The 17,474-nt window shown below is 36.4% G+C and overlaps 1 protein-coding gene across 3 annotated transcripts in view; it reads left to right on the top strand.

The window, feature by feature from the left end:
- focad (focadhesin) overlaps window positions 1–16,226 on the top strand; it is a 39,769-nt gene extending 23,543 nt beyond the window's left edge. For 2 of the 3 annotated variants that reach the window (XM_079466565.1, XM_079466564.1), the window contains exons 20-44: window positions 465–653; window positions 768–889; window positions 2,356–2,448; window positions 2,720–2,808; window positions 4,036–4,077; window positions 4,204–4,312; window positions 4,439–4,555; window positions 5,146–5,384; window positions 6,905–6,994; window positions 7,621–7,771; window positions 7,965–8,084; window positions 9,305–9,427; window positions 9,844–9,921; window positions 11,394–11,465; window positions 11,564–11,666; window positions 11,775–11,855; window positions 12,325–12,453; window positions 13,207–13,322; window positions 13,486–13,746; window positions 13,893–13,982; window positions 14,295–14,472; window positions 14,682–14,779; window positions 14,909–15,160; window positions 15,507–15,582; window positions 15,749–16,226. In XM_079466565.1, coding sequence (XP_079322691.1) covers window positions 465–653; window positions 768–889; window positions 2,356–2,448; window positions 2,720–2,808; window positions 4,036–4,077; window positions 4,204–4,312; window positions 4,439–4,555; window positions 5,146–5,384; window positions 6,905–6,994; window positions 7,621–7,771; window positions 7,965–8,084; window positions 9,305–9,427; window positions 9,844–9,921; window positions 11,394–11,465; window positions 11,564–11,666; window positions 11,775–11,855; window positions 12,325–12,453; window positions 13,207–13,322; window positions 13,486–13,746; window positions 13,893–13,982; window positions 14,295–14,472; window positions 14,682–14,779; window positions 14,909–15,160; window positions 15,507–15,582; window positions 15,749–15,822 — 3,092 coding nt within the window. In that variant the 3' untranslated portion in view covers window positions 15,823–16,226. The remainder of the gene's footprint in view (window positions 1–464; window positions 654–767; window positions 890–2,355; window positions 2,449–2,719; window positions 2,809–4,035; window positions 4,078–4,203; window positions 4,313–4,438; window positions 4,556–5,145; window positions 5,385–6,904; window positions 6,995–7,620; window positions 7,772–7,964; window positions 8,085–9,304; window positions 9,428–9,843; window positions 9,922–11,393; window positions 11,466–11,563; window positions 11,667–11,774; window positions 11,856–12,324; window positions 12,454–13,206; window positions 13,323–13,485; window positions 13,747–13,892; window positions 13,983–14,294; window positions 14,473–14,681; window positions 14,780–14,908; window positions 15,161–15,506; window positions 15,583–15,748) is intronic. The other variant, XR_013787255.1, reaches the window with a different exon arrangement.
- Window positions 16,227–17,474: the final 1,248 nt, after the last annotated feature.

The raw sequence follows: 17,474 nt of genomic DNA, 5'->3' as shown, positions 1-17,474 counted from the left end.
GTATATTCATTGTGGGGCTACATTGTAAGCCAGCTGTAAAAAAAAAAGTATTTTTCTCAAAGGATATAACACAACGTGTCAATCTTGTCACACTTGCCATTATGTAATTCAAGAATATTACCATATTAACTGAATTGCTGGAAAAACAGTGCTTGTTTGAGACCATGAGACCCCAATGTAACAATGTGGAGAAATACACCACAACAAAGATTAGGTAGAATTTATAGTCTAATATAGTCAAGCCAAGTTTATTTATAGTGCTTTTTAAAATGTTCATTGTTACAAAGCAGCTGTAGAAGAAAACATATTGACTATAAGCAAAACATACAAGTCAAAACACAAGTAAAATATCAGACAGACTATAAATTCCTATATGCAGTGTTAATGAAATAAAACTATAAAATTCTAGTACTGTTTAACCTTTCACAAAAACTTTTTTACCCAATAATTTTATTTTCATGCAGCTCTTGAGACCTTCCTAACAGCTTTGGTGAGGCAGGAGATGAACCAAATGCCCCGTGGAGTGTACCATTCAGCTCTGAGTGGGGGAGCTCTGCGCTCTGACCAGGGAAAAACTGTAGCTGGAGTTCCTTCATTCATGTTGAAAATGTTCGAGAAGAATAAGCAACCAGGCTTGAAGCCTGGCTTAGCTGGTACATATACAACAGTCGAAAATATTTGTTTGCTTGTTATTTTACAATTTACTGCGATTTTTGTGTTTGCACTAGTCACAGTTAACATAAATATGTGTGATTGCTCTGCTATAGCTGGGCTTCTGCTCTGTTACGACCTTCCTGTTCAGACTGACAAAGATGGACGGCCAATCACCCGCTTTCTTGTCAGCAGAGGGCGAAGCTATCAACAGATGTTAACAACTCTTATCCATGAGGTACATTCCCGTTTATATTTATTTATTTGTGTAAATGTCATGGAAGCATGTCTGGGTCGTAATTCAATCAAAATTATTCTTTACTTTCATAAGGATACCTAAAACATGCATTATTTACTTATTTTAATATTAATTTATTTTCTGCATTGTGAAATTATTGTCATGCCGTAAGAAACATTTGTGTATACAATTTACATATGAAACTTGTTCTTGGGCTTATCTTGGGCAAATTGCTTCTTTCGGCTTTAAAACCACTGATCTATATAAGTGACTGGATTTCTCTTGGCGTCATTACACTGATGCCCAAACGTTCTATGAAATAAGTAGGGAGTTATTGCATATTCATGATAAAACAGTAACTTACCAGTCCCCTTTTTTATATCCAAAGTCTCACAGTACATTCTTACAACGCAAATGTTTTAAGCATGTAAATGGTTAATTATTAAAAGTCGGGAATATTTCCGTATTATTAGATATAGAGTGATTTATTACAGTAGCCTACATATCAGATCAGCAGACTAACAGGACACCTCAACATGTCGAATGTGCTTATTCTGAAATCTAATTAAATACATGTTAGGTATATGTATGTTCTTTGAGTCATGACGCTTTATTTCGAAGCATTTACACATGAGCCATTACAACAGTGTGCAATAGCCTCACCTTCTATTAATTTATATACGTCGCTATTCTGCCCAAAATAAACAAAAACATTGGAAAAAATTGCAGAAGTAACAATTAGTTATTAGTCATTAGTATTAAATACACGTGATCAAAAAACTTATTGCGTGCCTAATAAGATGAAAAACTGGTTATTTTAGATCAACATCTTGACTGTAAGTCAATGGCGCTCTTTGTCAATGGGGCAAACCAAGATGGCGATGCGATCGCTTCCTGTGGCTTCACATCCTGCCGTTGGTTTAGCGCTCTAGACGCAATCCAGTCATTTATATAGATAAGTGGTCTACACTAGTGCGTTTTCATTTGAAATCTGAGTTTTTCAAAACGCTCTTTGTCCACACAAATTTTCAAGCGTTTCCCAAATGCTGCCCATCCACACTTAAATGCCCGAACACTCTTACATCCATGATCTGCACATGAGTAAAACCTAAGACACATCAGCATGTGTCATTTCTGTCAGACGTTTATTCACTTTCTACCTTATTATCTCGCGGCAATGTGGAGCAAAGACGAAGTTGCAAAAGCGAAATTGAGTGCACTTTCGAGTGCGTTTTTGAAAAGCTCCGTTTTCGTTGACAAACAGTAGGGTGTTAGTTTTCCGTTTTAATCTCATTAGATTCATTGTAATTGTAACAAAATAATTGTTTTATTAAAATCAGAATAAACTAAAAGCAGTGCACCAAATTCAGGTATGCTATGTAAAAATATGCAGTTTATCACATTGTAGGAATGCAAAAGAAAGTCTTCATTTCCACAAATCTTTCTTTTGTTCTTTTTTCTCTCAGGTGAACATCCAGCCCTCTGAATGGCATCGCTCTCTGCTCCTGCCTCAAGCCTGGCGCGGCTTCATGAGCCGTGCATACCATGCACTCATCCAGGTGAACTTTTATTCCTCCAACAGTATACAGTATGTTGTACCATAAACCCTAGCGTAAGGTTCTGACAGCACATGGTCGATTTCATCAGCAGAGAAAATAAACAAACTGTTCTCCACCAAACAACAACGATGAGAATATTTCAACACACAATAACACAAAAAGATCAACTATATTCTCACACCGAATTATGTATATAACCAATACACATTTAAATATGGTGAACTTTTGCATGAAAATAAAACTAGACTGAAGATTTGTTTTTATTTATTAGGGTCGGAAGGCAGAGCTGGAATTGCTTCAGAAACAGGGTAAAGGAAATCCAGAGGAGCTACAATACAAACAACATTGGGCCTGGCTCTGGTAATATTCATACATATTCAGACAGACCTACAGACTTTCTTTTCCTCAAACTATGAGAATCATACTTGTAGTTAATAGCATACCAACTGTGGTGACTCTGCTAGGAAACCTGTTAGAATGCCCCGTTCAAATGTATTTTTACATTGTTGCAAAGCAGCTTCATAACATAATTCAGCAGTGGAGACATATTGCAAAAAGTTTACTGTATAAAATAAGGAATTCTCTAAAATATGAACTGCAATTAAAGCTTGCACCATAGGGAGGAATGTGAATGTATTACTTTACATGGTGTATACTTTACCTTGCTTTTGTCAGACCATCCAGAGCTGTTGAATTATGGTTGCTATGGCCTTTTCAGCTGCTTTGAAATGTCAGCCCCCTTTCAAAAGCTTTTCATAGTCACACACAAATGGGTGCACATCACCATTACACCAATTCATATAATCTTTCAATATAAATCTTGTACCGTGTATAGACTGTATTATTGTTCGCACTGTTCGAGTGGTCTTTCCAAATAATATCAAATAACCCTGCAGTCTCATGGAAGACTATCACTCAAACCTCAAGACGCCATTTTGACAGCCTGTCAGCCAGTGAGTGATTGATGGGCAAGTACATTCAGACATTAGCCAGAACTCTGTTCCCCATGGCATGATGGATTCTAGTTTGTTCCGCCATCTTTTCCCACTTGCTTCCTGGGGCAGTCCATATGTAATCACATGGCCCAAAGCATGCTGGGATGGTAAGTTTAAGAACATTGGGGTTGTAGGGTTCAGGATTTTGCCCATATGTGCATGTTGTTTTTAAGGGTCCGATTTATTTTGTCCGAATGTTTATGACACCAAACCTTTGGGGAAAATGTTTGAGAATCGACACTCTGAGAATGACGGCATGCACTCAGGCTACTGTAGGACTCCCCAAAAGTCTAAAAAAAGTTTTTGTGTGAAATCAAATGATCCATATTTTCCCAGCTTTGGGAAAACAATGACCTTTTGCACAAAGGTTTAATGTTTTGTTACATTTTTTTCAAAACTTCAAAATTGAGTTTCATTCAGGTTTTTTCTCAACAATCTTTTGTGGTCTCAGACAGGTCTCACATTTCTGTATCTAGTTACTGTATGAGTTTTCCCGGGATCTTAAATCATGAGGAGATGAAAGGTCTCCTTGTCAGTGTGTAGATTATCTCTCTCATATTGGGTCTCTCTCTGCTGTTCTGTCTTTTTTCAGGGTCAGAGACCAGCTGACTGATGTGGTCAAGTCTGCCACCAAGTGAGCAACTTACTGTTAATATATTTTATTTCATTGTGTCCGGTGTTCATCACAGTGTGGTAAAAGTCTCAATGAGTCAATGAACGCACAAACTACTTCACAAAGAGTAACATTCTATTTTGACAGAGATAGTCCTGTGGTTCAGGGTAATTCTATCCTGGCACTGAGTGGCTTGGCTGTCATCTTAACCAGATATGAGAGCAACCTACCTACACAATCTGAGAGTGGGTCTGAGGTGAGGAATCTGTGTTCCTTGATCTAAGGTTTCTGATCTTGTGACAGAGCCATCGTGAAGTCTTGTTTTCTTTTCTTTCTTTATTTATAATACCTTTACTTTTATTAGTAATAACTTTCTATTTAGGTGGGCCCAGATATCCTTCCCACAACTCATTGGCTTTCGATGGTGATTGACACACTTCTCAGCATTGTTAGCAGTAACAGTAACCCTAAAGGACAGGTCTTCCCCTGGTTCATTCATGTGAGTTCTAACTCCCCTAAACAATATGTACTGTACATGCCAGTTTTATGCGGTTGTGTATCATACTGTTTATTATTAATATGCTTTATTGTTGCAGTGTAAACCATTGGACTTCCTAAAGTAAAACCCTGTATAACATTCAATGTATAACATAACAGCTCTTTGTAACTTTTGCTATGCCACTACATGTTAACTACATGTTTAAAGGGATAGTTCACCCCTAAAATAAAAATTCTGTCATGAATTACTGTCTCTCTATTTATTCCAAATCTGTATCAATTTCTTTGTTGGGTAGAACACAGAGAAAGATATTTGGTTGAATGCTTGTAACCAAATAGTTCTTGGACCCCATTGACTACCAAATGTCTTCTTTTGTGTTTAACAGAACACAACCTACTGTGGTAGTCAATGGGTCTAAAAACTGTTCGGCTATAAGGATTCTTCCAAATATCTTTCTCTTCTTCATCAGAAAAAAGACATTTATACAGATTTAGAACAACTCGTGGGTGATTAAATGACAGTATCCCTTTAATCCTTTGTTTAAGCACTAACGTGATGCAATTTTTCTCCCGCACACTGTTAACTCATAGCGCTCATATTCGGGGGAAAACACGGCTAGTGTGATCGCCCGCTCCTGTGCCGCTTTGGGCCTGGCATTGCTGGTGCCCGTGCTGGTGACGTCACGCAGGGAAAGTGTGCCTGCTGTCCTAAGCACTCTGGCGGCGGGTCTCCCCGGCTCGCCCACTGCAGATGAATCTCAGGCGGTTCAGTTCCACAGCGGGCTGGCTTTGGGCATGTTTCTAGCTTGCCTGCATGACGAAAGAGTCAGGTGTGCACGTGCAAGTTATTCACATAATAATATTATATATGTACAATATGTTGGTTATTGTGTTTGACATCACCAAGCTAAAGTATGACTATTACTGTGGAATTATTAGCTGAGAGGATCTATTCTTGTGTTTTGCACATCTGTTTCTGTTTAATCTTTGCCTCATTGATGCAATTTATGTGCTTTAAAGTGAATGTTAACTCTTAACAGCTTCTGAGTTAAAAAAGAAAACATAGGAGTGGCGTTCAGCACTGAAATACTAAAAAGTACTAAATAGTAAATTCTGACATGTGGGTTGATTCCAAGAATTTCAAAAACAGGACTCTTCACTGGATTGACAGAGATAAAACTCCTATTTTTACAAATGTATTATTCAGTGTTGTTTCTACAATGTGCTTATAGACAATTTCAGAGCAACAACATAAACTCTTAACTCCAGGTACACATTCGCAAACAATAGAGTGCCTGTAGATTATATCTGATAACAAGCAAAAGAAACCGAGAAAAAACGTTATTTGGCTAAACTTGCCTCTCCAATATTTAGAATTTAGACTGACATACAAAGCTCAACAGCTAGATGTCAATGTACCATACCAGTTTCTTTAAAAACTACAGGACCCATTCAACAAATTGTATACAACAAAATTCAACAAACCATTTATTTAATACAATTATTAAACAATAAAATAATAATGACATTTGTATTAACATAAATTAAATTAAATATAAATAGTTATACCACGGGGCTGTTGAATGTTCAAATTTGATCGGTTGACAAACGTTCTATGGGTATGCATTATCTTTCTGTAAATGCACACCTATGAAGGTGTTCCAGGTCGTTGACCACATTACAGTTCCATATCACTTTGTCAAGGTTAAACAACATAAATGTTTTAGTGTAGCTTACAGGCCATCACCGCAAACAACACCCTGCTCTTGATCTGACGTTTATAATGTCAAACTTTACTGTTGATGGAAACGTGTGCAGTTTCGATTCAATAAACAAAGCATTTCAAAAACCCAAAATACATATTCTGAAATCAAATAAATAAAATAACTATATAGAAAAACTGAATGCATTAATAAACTGATTAATTTTCCTTAAAAATGATAACAAATATATTTTGATAGACCTACTTTTTTAAAAGTTTACGTGATTTCTTTTTTATTACTGCTGAACATAGAAACAATACGAGGAATAAATAATTTAACACACCACGTGGCTCAAGCTTCCGAGTCCGTTCACTCTTAACGGATGCTTGAAATGAGACGCGCAAGAAAGTAGTCCTGCCATCAACAGTGTTTAAAAGGCAATAACATGAAAAACATTGACATTTTTACAATGTCCTGTGGTGTGGTAACCGTGGAATAATTGACTCCGGTCCGTCGTCAATTATTCCTTACTTACATTTTTAGACACTAGCCAGACTGATAAAGAAACACAGACCGTAATTTCTATGAAATGGTCTATTGCTTACTGATTTCTTTTAATGTTTTCACGTATTTACACTTTTTTTCAGTGATATATCTGGGCGGTCAGTAACAGAGCTGTTGATGGAGCATTTTCAACTGTTGGAAGCTTGCTGCTTCAATTCACATTTGGAATACAAGTAAATCTCTCATGTCTTTATCTAAATGTAATTGCTCAAGCTAATTGCTGAATTGTGATAACCAGGACAGTGTCTGAAATTACCACAAAGTGAATTTTTAAAACCGTTTGTACATATTTTAAATATTATTGTCATTATTTGTTTGTGCAAAGACAAAACATTTATTTGTATTATTCGATCTTTAGTGTGATTTAATCACTTCTTAAGGTGTACTCATCAGCCAGGATTTCTTTGTAATAATCCAAAATGTTGTACTATCTATGTGACCTTTCTGATTGTCATCATTTACTCACCCTCAGATTGTTCCAAATCTACATGAATTTCACTGTTCTGCACAACACAAAGAATGATATATTTGGAAGAATGTCAGTAACCCCCCCATTGTATTTATTTTTGGTTTGGTTACAAACATTCTTCCCAATATCTTTCTCTGTGTTCATCAGAGCAAAGAAATGTGTGCAAGTTTGGAACAACTGTAGGGTGAGTAAATTATGACAGAATTACAATTTTGGGGGGGGGACTGTCCCTTTAAGTTGATAAGATGTTTTAAATCAATGTGTTGCATCTGATGTGTAACTGATAACAATTGTACGTTGTACAAAAATAAATCTTTCTCTGTGTCATAGCGCTGGTTGCGTTCTAGGTGTTGGGTTGGTCGTGAGTTCTCTCAGCAGCAGCAGTCAATCTGAACATGAGCGATGCTGTGTGTCTCTCACATTAGACAGACTTCTGCAGACCTTTCAAGACAGCAGCAGTATGAGCCGCATGCAACAAGAGGTCAGTCCCATTACTTTTTGCCGCACCTGCCAATTGCAAGCGAAATGACACAATCGACCGATAAAACATATATTTCTTTTCAGCCATGCATCTGCATTTAGTTTTGTTATTTATTTTGACAGAACCATGGTGAGAATATTTTTGGTGGCATTAATTTTTTATTCATCCAAGCCTTTCTTGTGTGTTTGGTCAGGTTTTGGCCTTTTCTGTGGCGTGTGTTGGAGTATCAGCATTTAGCTCAGGAATTATCGAGGCAAGTAAGGCAGAGGAAACCATGAACATACTTCGCTCTCTGACAGAAGAAAGTCAACAGGTGAGAGCTGAGATGTTTTCATTAGGGCTGGGTGATCTTCCCAAAAAAGAAAAAAACAACACAAGTATAAAACGTCTGTTATCATCTTTAAAAAACACAAATGAAGATCATCACATCAAGTACCTTTGTATAAGCACCTAATGTACTATTGATCTTTTATTGCTCCTCGAACTCTGTGTAAGTCGCTTTGGATAAAAGCGTCTGCTAAATGACTAAATGACAATGTAAATAAATAGACTGGTTAACAACCAAAGACTTTAATGTTATATACAAATGGATCAAATAGGGCCGTACAATTTTTAGTTTACCCATTTTTTATTGTTTTGTGTCGTCCATTTTTTACTATACAATTGTAAGTATACTGTAGTATACTATAGTATTTACTTGGTCTATAGGAAACTTTTTAACCTTACTATAGTAAATATTAAAGTATTCTACAGTTTATCAATTTACAACCAGAATACCACAATTTGCTATATCAAATACTATAGAACACCATAGTGATTTTTCATTCAAGCGTTGTGTTTTATTTTGGACATGCAACTCTGGACATGATGTTCATGTGTTTATGTCCTCGTACTGTGAGACGCATACGAATCAATGAGCGTCGGCACGTTACACCGTGCAACACATTTACTCTTAACACACAAAACTGGCGGGTATAGATAAAAGCTATGAACTCAATGCAGCCAGGAAAGGAGGTTCGTTCCCTAAATAGACTAAACATATCAAACTATCGGTGCACCATCGATTAACATCACACACAAACAAGAACAAACCCTCTTCACACAAACATGCCGCTCTGTCTAATGCACTTGCAAAACTGTATCGCACGTGTGAGACATCGCAGCATGGTGAGAGTGATTCGAAAACATACAGAGCTCTCTGCTCTCTCACGGCGCTTCAATGTCAGACACCAATGGGTCTGTGCAGCGCGGAATGATGTCAAACACACGTCTTGTTTTAGACAACAGACAAGATCATGATCCTCGCGATTCCGTTGAAAAGTGGATTGAGGACACCTTCAAGATCGAATGCGATTTAAGATCATCAAATCGCCGACCCCTAGTTCTCATATAAACTACCAGAAGAATAATGCATAAAGGCTGAACTTTATATTTAGAATGGTCTTTGATTGAGCAGGTCTTGCACTTAGTTCGGCTTTAGGATGAAAAAGGAATTCATACTTATACACTGTGTATATTTTGTGTGCTGTTTAGACACCAGGCTTCGCTTTGTCATTGGGCCTGACGGTTAATGGTCTCTCTTCTTGTGGTCATGGTAAAGCTGTTGACATCCAACCTCGTCTGTTGGCAGCCTGGACCAAGATACTACTGGCAGAGGTAATGTGTAGTTGAAAGAGTAACACTTTTCCCACAACAGTATAATATGTTATACCTGTACAATGAATTTGTATTGATCCAAATATGTTCATTATTATATAAAAAATGTTCGTTTATTTTCAGCCAAGCACTTAATGCTGAGTTAAATTAACCCAGAATTTTTATTATATTTGACAATGGGTTAAAACAACAAAGCATTACTGGTTGAAGAAATACATCTCAACTGTTGACCCAGCGCGCGGTTCAAAATAATTTAGTTTATTATTTCTTGGTGAACGACAGTTTTTCAGGGCTTGTTGTTGCATGATATTTGATATTTATTCCCAACATTTTGCTCTAGAATGTCCAGACATCCACACTACAGCTCACCTTGAGAAAGAAACTGTACAGTAATCCAATTTTTTTATTTTTCTCAGGGATGTCCCACAATGCAAAGACTGTCTGCCCTCCATGGACTGGTTGCTTTGGTTGGATCTGAGACGGCTCTAATTCAGGTAATTTAACATGTGAAACAGGGGTTTAAAACAGATTTGTTTCCAAAACACTTAGTTACATGAACCTGACAATCAACAATACTTCTGAAATATTTATTAATCTTAGTTCATGTTCATTTTAACATTTGCTATAAAATGTATAAAACCGAAACTTTTAAAAAGACTTACTAAATTTGTTAATGCACAGTGAACTACCATGAAAGCACAACAGAGAGCGAATGTTACCTAAAGCACTAAGAAATATGAACAAATGAGACCTTATTAAGTCTCCTTGCTTCTCTTTGGAACATTCTCAAGTTATGACAGGATATTTGCTTAAACTTCCAAGACGATTCATGCTGAATGGCAAGTTTGTTCATTTTTACGTTTACCTTTTTATTTAAGTTATTATGCTAATAATGTGATTAGTAATGGAAAAAAGATTACTCATAATTTTCTGACAAATACCTTTGCATCCTATGTACTTGTCTGTAAATATTGCACATTAGTAGGGCAATAAATCTTTGCAGTACGTACCTAGAATGATCTCATTTCGACAAGAAAATTAAAACCGCTTTCTCATGAACTATCCCACAAAATATACCATAATGTTGAAGTGCCTTAAAGTATGTCAGTTAAATGCCAGTTTCAAATGGACACTGCCCTTTTTTCACCCCACACCTGTGCCAGGCTTTTTTTGTGTGGCAGATTACACTCTCCCATGCCCACCCACTTTCCAGACACTTATACACACACACATATACAGCCGAATGCTGTCTCGCCTTTTTAAATGCAAATGCCACCATATTTGGAAGGTGGCCAGGAAGTGTCGCCATAGTAACGTGGGACTTGACAGTGGTCTGGAAGGATTTTCTCTCGAATTGGAGCCTTGTGAATGTCTCGGATTACTCTGCCTCCCCTTAGATGAAAAGATCCGTGTAAATGCGTATTTAAGCAACTTAAAGTCACTGAATAAACACTATAAACACATTTTAGAGTATTTAAATACCTACATCGTTAGATTCATTCTTGCGGTTACGCCTGGGATAAAATCTTCAATGTAGCTCATTTAGCTAGTGCCTTTTTTGCTTAAAAAACAAAACTAGATTCAATCTCTTCATCCCAGAACTGCTTGTACACTAGAATAGATATCTTCCACTCCCGGTCATTGAAATGAAGGTTAATCGCAGAAGATTGCAAAATGCTTTAATATGACACCGTTCAAAAAGTAAATATCGCTTTAGACTTTTTTTGACATGAAGTCAATCGAGGTCACTACTCAATTCGTTTTGGTATTTAATCAAGTAACTGGCTTGCAACTTGTATTTGTACTGTAGAGTTGAAACAATACAGTGTGTTAAAAAATGCATATAGTTTACACAAAACAAATGTGTCGCTTTGTCATTATTTACTCACCCTTCGGATAAGTGTGTGTCAGTTGCCATAATGCAAATGTTTTTGAGCTTCAGAAAGTTTGTTCGTACCCTCATTAGCTAAAGTGCGAAACAGAGCAGTCTTCACAACAGCAGAGCAGACTGAACGAGGTCATCCGAGCCATTACACAGGTGAGTGAGGCATTTATACATCGAGTCAGCGATGTAAACATGTAATAAAAAATTATAAAACAAAACTTTGATTAATGTTAAGTTATCTTTTCTACCAGATCATCACCTTCTCTGGAACGATTGGTCTTCAGTCAAACGGGGCCTGTCTGCTCGGACACCTGCATCTGGCCAACATGTGCAGTAGCCACAGTCGAACCGCAGGTGAAACTACAGTATCATTCAATCTTTTAATTGATAATATTATTAGTGATGTATTATAATGGCATAATATATCATTTATTATAACATTATTTTTCATGCTTCTTGCAGTTCCTCAGGACTTTGGATATCTTACAGAGAGAAGTGTCATCCGGGCGTGTGTCGACTTCGTCACTGAAGCAGGGCGGAAAGGTAACAATGTATTGTTTTAATTTTCTTATTACCTTGTGGGGTTCTTTAACTTCCAGCATGCCTGTAAATTTGAATGACATTTTAATAAGTACTTTTAAGTCGGGTCTATTGATATAATGTTGTATTCGTTTTTAATGAGTAGACATTTTTGTCTGTGATGTTCTTTTTTTTAGGGGTGCCAGGGGTTACTGATACGATTGAAATATAATTCAATAAGTAGACATTTTTATTATATTTTAACTTGTTTTTGGCCCAAAACAGCAAAATAATTACAGTGTGTGTGCCTGTTATAGTTTAAATGCATAACACTGACAGTTCTCGTGAATGTTCTGCATATCACCACTTAATGTAATTTATTTGTATTTAGTCATAAACAGTCACAATTCACAACTATAATTCGTAGTCTTCAGCACTATCATTTATTTGAAATGTGTTAAGAATGTTTTAAGATCATTCTTATTCTTTGCAGGGCCTGAGTTTAGTCCTCCACATTTTGCAAAGACAATATTGGCAGCATTAGCCACAGTTGGTGCAAATTTCCAGTATCCTCCCATCAACTGGAATGCAGTTCTCTCCCCGCTAATGAGACTCAATTTTGGTGAGTTTATGATTATTATTTTAATTTAATTATGTTTTGTCTTTTATTATATTTATATTGCCAACCTTTTATAGAAGCCACTTTAAGCTGTTTCTGAAAGTCATATGTGTGCATGGCTTCATCATATTTTTAAATGCAGGTTATTATGTTAGGAAGCCTCTTTAAAATGCACATTTTACTGTTGCTGTAGGTTCATTAGCTTAAATGTATCCATATTTTTCGGACCACCTCAGCCTGTTACGCTTTTGTGTCCAACGATCATCATTCATGCCTGTCTTTATATGATTAAACTTGTGTGTGATGAAAATTATATTTGCGCCATGAATTCCAATTTAAGTGGATGTAAAAGAAAGGATCAATGCTTTTGAATGAAGAATGAAGATTTATTTACTTAAGTCAATGTGCATTTGACTTTTGAGACGATACGACAGTAATAAAATATTTAAAGAACACAGATTTGTTCTACCTGCTTATAGAAAGAATTATTGCATTCAGCTGCTTTCCAGACAGTTGTAAAACATTTAAAAAATGTATTGTAATGTAGTGATAAATCTAATAATCGCGATATTAAGGGGAATAATCGACTAACATTTTTGTCATCATTTTGCAGCCCTAGTTTCAGTGCTGCCGTTGCGTCACTGTAATGCATAGCTGTACTCAACAAGTTAAGAGAGTATTAGTACAAGGAAACTTGTAAGTGTTCATTTTCTCACACTTAAACATGTATAAAGTGGTCAGATGTGCCTTCTGTAGGTGAAGAGGTCCAACATCACTGTTTGGAGTTAGCCAGCATTCAGGCCCAGACCTCCCAAAGTGCTTCACTTTTCCTCAGCATTTGGATTGTGCCACCCCTTGTTCACAGCCTGAGTGTACGGTATTCTTTTTCCATGTCAAATATGTTAAAACTCAAAAATGAAGTGATTAATTTTGAATAGCCATTCATTTAAATGCAACTTTTTTGTAAACTTTAAAGTAGTAATGATACTATTTATTTAGCAAAATGAGTAATATTTTACACACTCTATATCACAGCTCCGCACAAGAGCTTATCTCTACGAGTGTTTGTGCCACTGGATGAAACATGTAGCCGAAGAAAAACTGCAGGTGTATTTGGACTGCCTGGCAGTCCAGCAGTTTGAGGCAGACACACGTCCCCAGCGAATGCCCCTCTGCCTCTCCATCCTGCGTGGCCTGTCTAAAGCTTTGGCTGTTCCCAACCCTCCTCAGAGCTGCTGGAGCAGCCTGTGCTCCACTACCGAAAAGATCTACAACCTCTTACCTGATAACATACAGGTATATCCTTCTATATCCTAATATCAGTCATATTGTGTAAGCAGCATTTATGTTACCCAAACAAAATTAGTTGGAACATATTTTTCAGTCATAATACAACAAAAAAATTATTTTGAGGGAGTCGTTTTTGTATCTTGTGTGTGCAGGCTTGGGAGGTGGACCTCTATGAAGAAATATGCTTGTGTCTATCTGAACTGAGTGACACAGAGATCGACCGCCTAGTCAAAGTAACTGAGGTATATCCATTTTAGTGACATTATACTTGACTTGAGTTAAATCATGATATTTGTACATTTATAAATCAGATTAAAATACATATATATTTGATCGTAACGTTTATGTCATCAATACGCACCAAATGTTTACTGTGCCTGAATTCCAATCTTGGGACACTTACGAAGAAATGTTTTAGAGAAAAGATTCTGTATTGAAATTTAGTATTTAATGCAACAGCCAACCCAGTGCACCCAGTCTTTTGACAGAGGCTAAATGCAACTAATAACCAAATGCACAACAGTTTTTCTCTTGTCCTTGGACCCCCTCTACAGGCTAATGTGGAAAAAACAGCTTTCATCCTATCCTTCTTGACTTCTAAAGGCAGAGTCCCTCTCCTTGGCCTTAATGATGTCATCAGTACCATTCTTCAAGTGGGGAATAAAGAACGAATCGGCTGGCTTCTCCTTCAGGGCCTCCACCAGTCACGCTTCGCCTCGAGTGCCAATACAGGTAGCTTATGATAAAAAATACAATAATGTGAAAGTTATACATATTTTGCTGCTAAGAGTTTAGGATAAAGTGAAAAGACAAGAATTAGACAACTGAAGAATTGAATTCAGTATGGTAATTTCATTTTCTATGCTGTCCATTTTAAAATAACGTACCCCTATCTAAATAATAATGTTGTTTCAGAGGTTAACGTTTTGTTTATTTTTCAGGTGTCTCTAAGAGAATGGAGTGGTTATTAGAGCTAATGGGCCATATCAGAAATGTTGCATATGGATCTCCCTCCGTTAAATGTGTCAATGTTATAGAGGTTTGTGTTTTTAAGAGTTAGCTGGAGTCAGTGTTATTGTTTGCCATACTATAGGTCTAAAGATATACGCAGAAGCAGTGAGCAAAATTCTCCTCATCATACAATAAAACTGTCTTTTTTTGTTTGCAGTGCACAGATTTTCTGCTGAATGTGTTTGCTGCTGCTGTGGTGTCTTGGGGTGACCATTGTGCGCCACTTCTTGTTGGAATAAGAGCCCAGTGGTTTCCCTGGCGGCAGTCCTCTCGGACATTAAGACTGGTCCATGATCTCTATGTCAGCCCTGCCTCCACTGAGCTGTCGGTAGCATCATGCTTAATTGGAATTCCTACCAGTATTAAAGAACTACTTGCCAAAGAGCCGTGGAAGTCTCAGTTACAGAAAGTATGTATTGTCTTACGGTGTTTACAGTTAAATACGTTCATTTATTTTAATAAGATTATGTTCTAAGGAAAGTTTGTTGTATCTTAATTTCTGTGATTTATATATTTTTACTGCATGTCATTTTACTTTGACTTGTGGACTTTATTAAAAGCTACCTACCTTTGTGTGAGGAATAAACCAAGTCACTATTTACTCTTTTCCTCATTTGTTTTATCACAAGCTTAATTCACTTTTAAATATACATGTTTAAATATACATACTTATCTCAACAAGCGGCAGGATTTTATGATGGTTTAAGAATGTTTATCTTGCGGCATGATTCAGGCAAAATGTTTCTTTCTTGCAGTTCATAGACTGGTTCTTCAGTATCACTGAACATCCTGGGCAGGGTTTCTCCAAGACCGCCATCTGCATAGCCAAAGGTGATATGCTTAAGTTGTTGATTGTCAAAATGTATTATGCGTATTGTTTTTCTAAGAAAAATTTTGATTTCATAATGAGATAAAAAGAAGCAGGGTATTGTAAAACTCTTTGCATTTGGCTACAGTGAAACATCTGGTTTAACCGATTCGTTTTCTTCCGTATTAGCTTCATTGATGGCTCTGAGAACCACTCCTGAGTTCAAGAAGAAGGTTGTGTGGACCAGGGCGTATGGCTGGTGATTCTCATGATCCATTCATTGATATCTATTTTTTGCATTCAAAATATCTTACTTAATTGTCTAGTTGAAGAAGAAAGTGAAACAACTGTTAAATTAGTTCAACAATTGTATTGATAGACTGTCTGGTACACACCATGGCAAACACTGGCATGTTTACTCGCTGTACTTGAAAGTATCAAATGCAAAGTATTCCTTTTTATTTGCATCCTTTGTGTTCACAAATCCCTTTAAGCAGATCGTTTACCACTTTTGTGCACAATGTAAAATATATTGACCATTTTCATGACCAAGCAAGTCAATGAAATAATAAATATATCTGTGGTATACCAAGTATGTTTAATAAAGGTCTCTGTGCTCTGTGATTTTATTAAAAAATTTACAAATAAATGTGTTATAATCACTGGGTATGTGTTACATTTTTTGTAAGGCTTATTACAGTAATGTTTTGTTGTCAGTTGTAGCAGCAGTTTTATTTCAGTGTTTGGCATAGTTCGCATCAGTAAATATTGACTTTTGTTGTTCTTGTTCATGAACAATGACACAATAATTTGGCATTCTGGTGGCCCTGATTTTCATTGACATAAATATAAAACTAATATAAATAAACTAATGATTTTAACATATTTATTTTGGACATTGTGAACAATCTATGGTGTGGTGCTGTTTATATAAATTGTTTTGAGAGATGCACTTACTCATCACTCGTTTGATGGATTGTACCAAAGCAACTGATAAAAAACTGTATTTGTACTTTCATCTGAGATGACATTTGACTTCATTTGAGCAATTAATAATAAAGCAAATACCTTCATACATTTAGGTGTTTGTAGGATTGGAATCAAACATTACAAAGAAAGTATTGTTGTCATGATAAGTATAGCCATAGTCTCCCAGTGAGCAAGCCAGGGGCTAAAATGGCAAAAAACATTGGAAACACATGAACATTTGTAAAACAATTGACTTGAAATGTAAAGTCTGAATGTCAAATATGTAACCTTAAAAACCTTGACAATGAATTTTGAGATTTCGCTTACAGCCAAAATGTAAATGGTCATGAATGCAGGAACTGACAATCGAGAAATGCAATGACAAACATAAATGTGAAATAAAACAAGTCCCTTATTGCAATGACTACTGTATTTTCACAGTATCGCCTACCCTCAAGGTATAGTTCACCCTAAAATGAAAATTCTGTCGTCATTTACTCCCTCTCTAGTTGTTACAAACATGTAAAATGTCTTTGGTTTGGTTGAACACAGAGAAAGATATTTGGACGAATGCTTTTAACCGAACTTTACTTGGACCCCTTGACTACTAGCAAAAATTACTACGCTAGTCAAAAGTGCCCCAGATCTGTTTGCTTTTCCAAATATATATTTGTTTCTACTACAATGGGGTCGAATAACTATTTGGTTATATGCATTCTCTGTGTTCATCTTTCTCCGTGTTTACCAGAACAAAGACATTTATACAGTTTTGGAACAACTCGAAGGTGAGTAAATGAGGACAGAATTTGTATTTGTGGCTGAACTATCCCTTAAAGTGTCTTATTGCTTAAGTTCTCCAGCCAATTAGAACAGAACCAACTGATGTAGCATAAACATATGTTTATTTATTACTTGATTATAGGCTAACCTAAATACAACTCAAAAG

This window comes from Barbatula barbatula (assembly GCF_947034865.1).
Source record: "Barbatula barbatula genome assembly, chromosome: 1".
Lineage (NCBI taxonomy): Eukaryota > Metazoa > Chordata > Actinopteri > Cypriniformes > Nemacheilidae > Barbatula > Barbatula barbatula.
The sequence above is the reverse complement of the archived record's forward strand: the minus strand, read 5'-3'. Positions and strand labels throughout refer to the sequence as shown.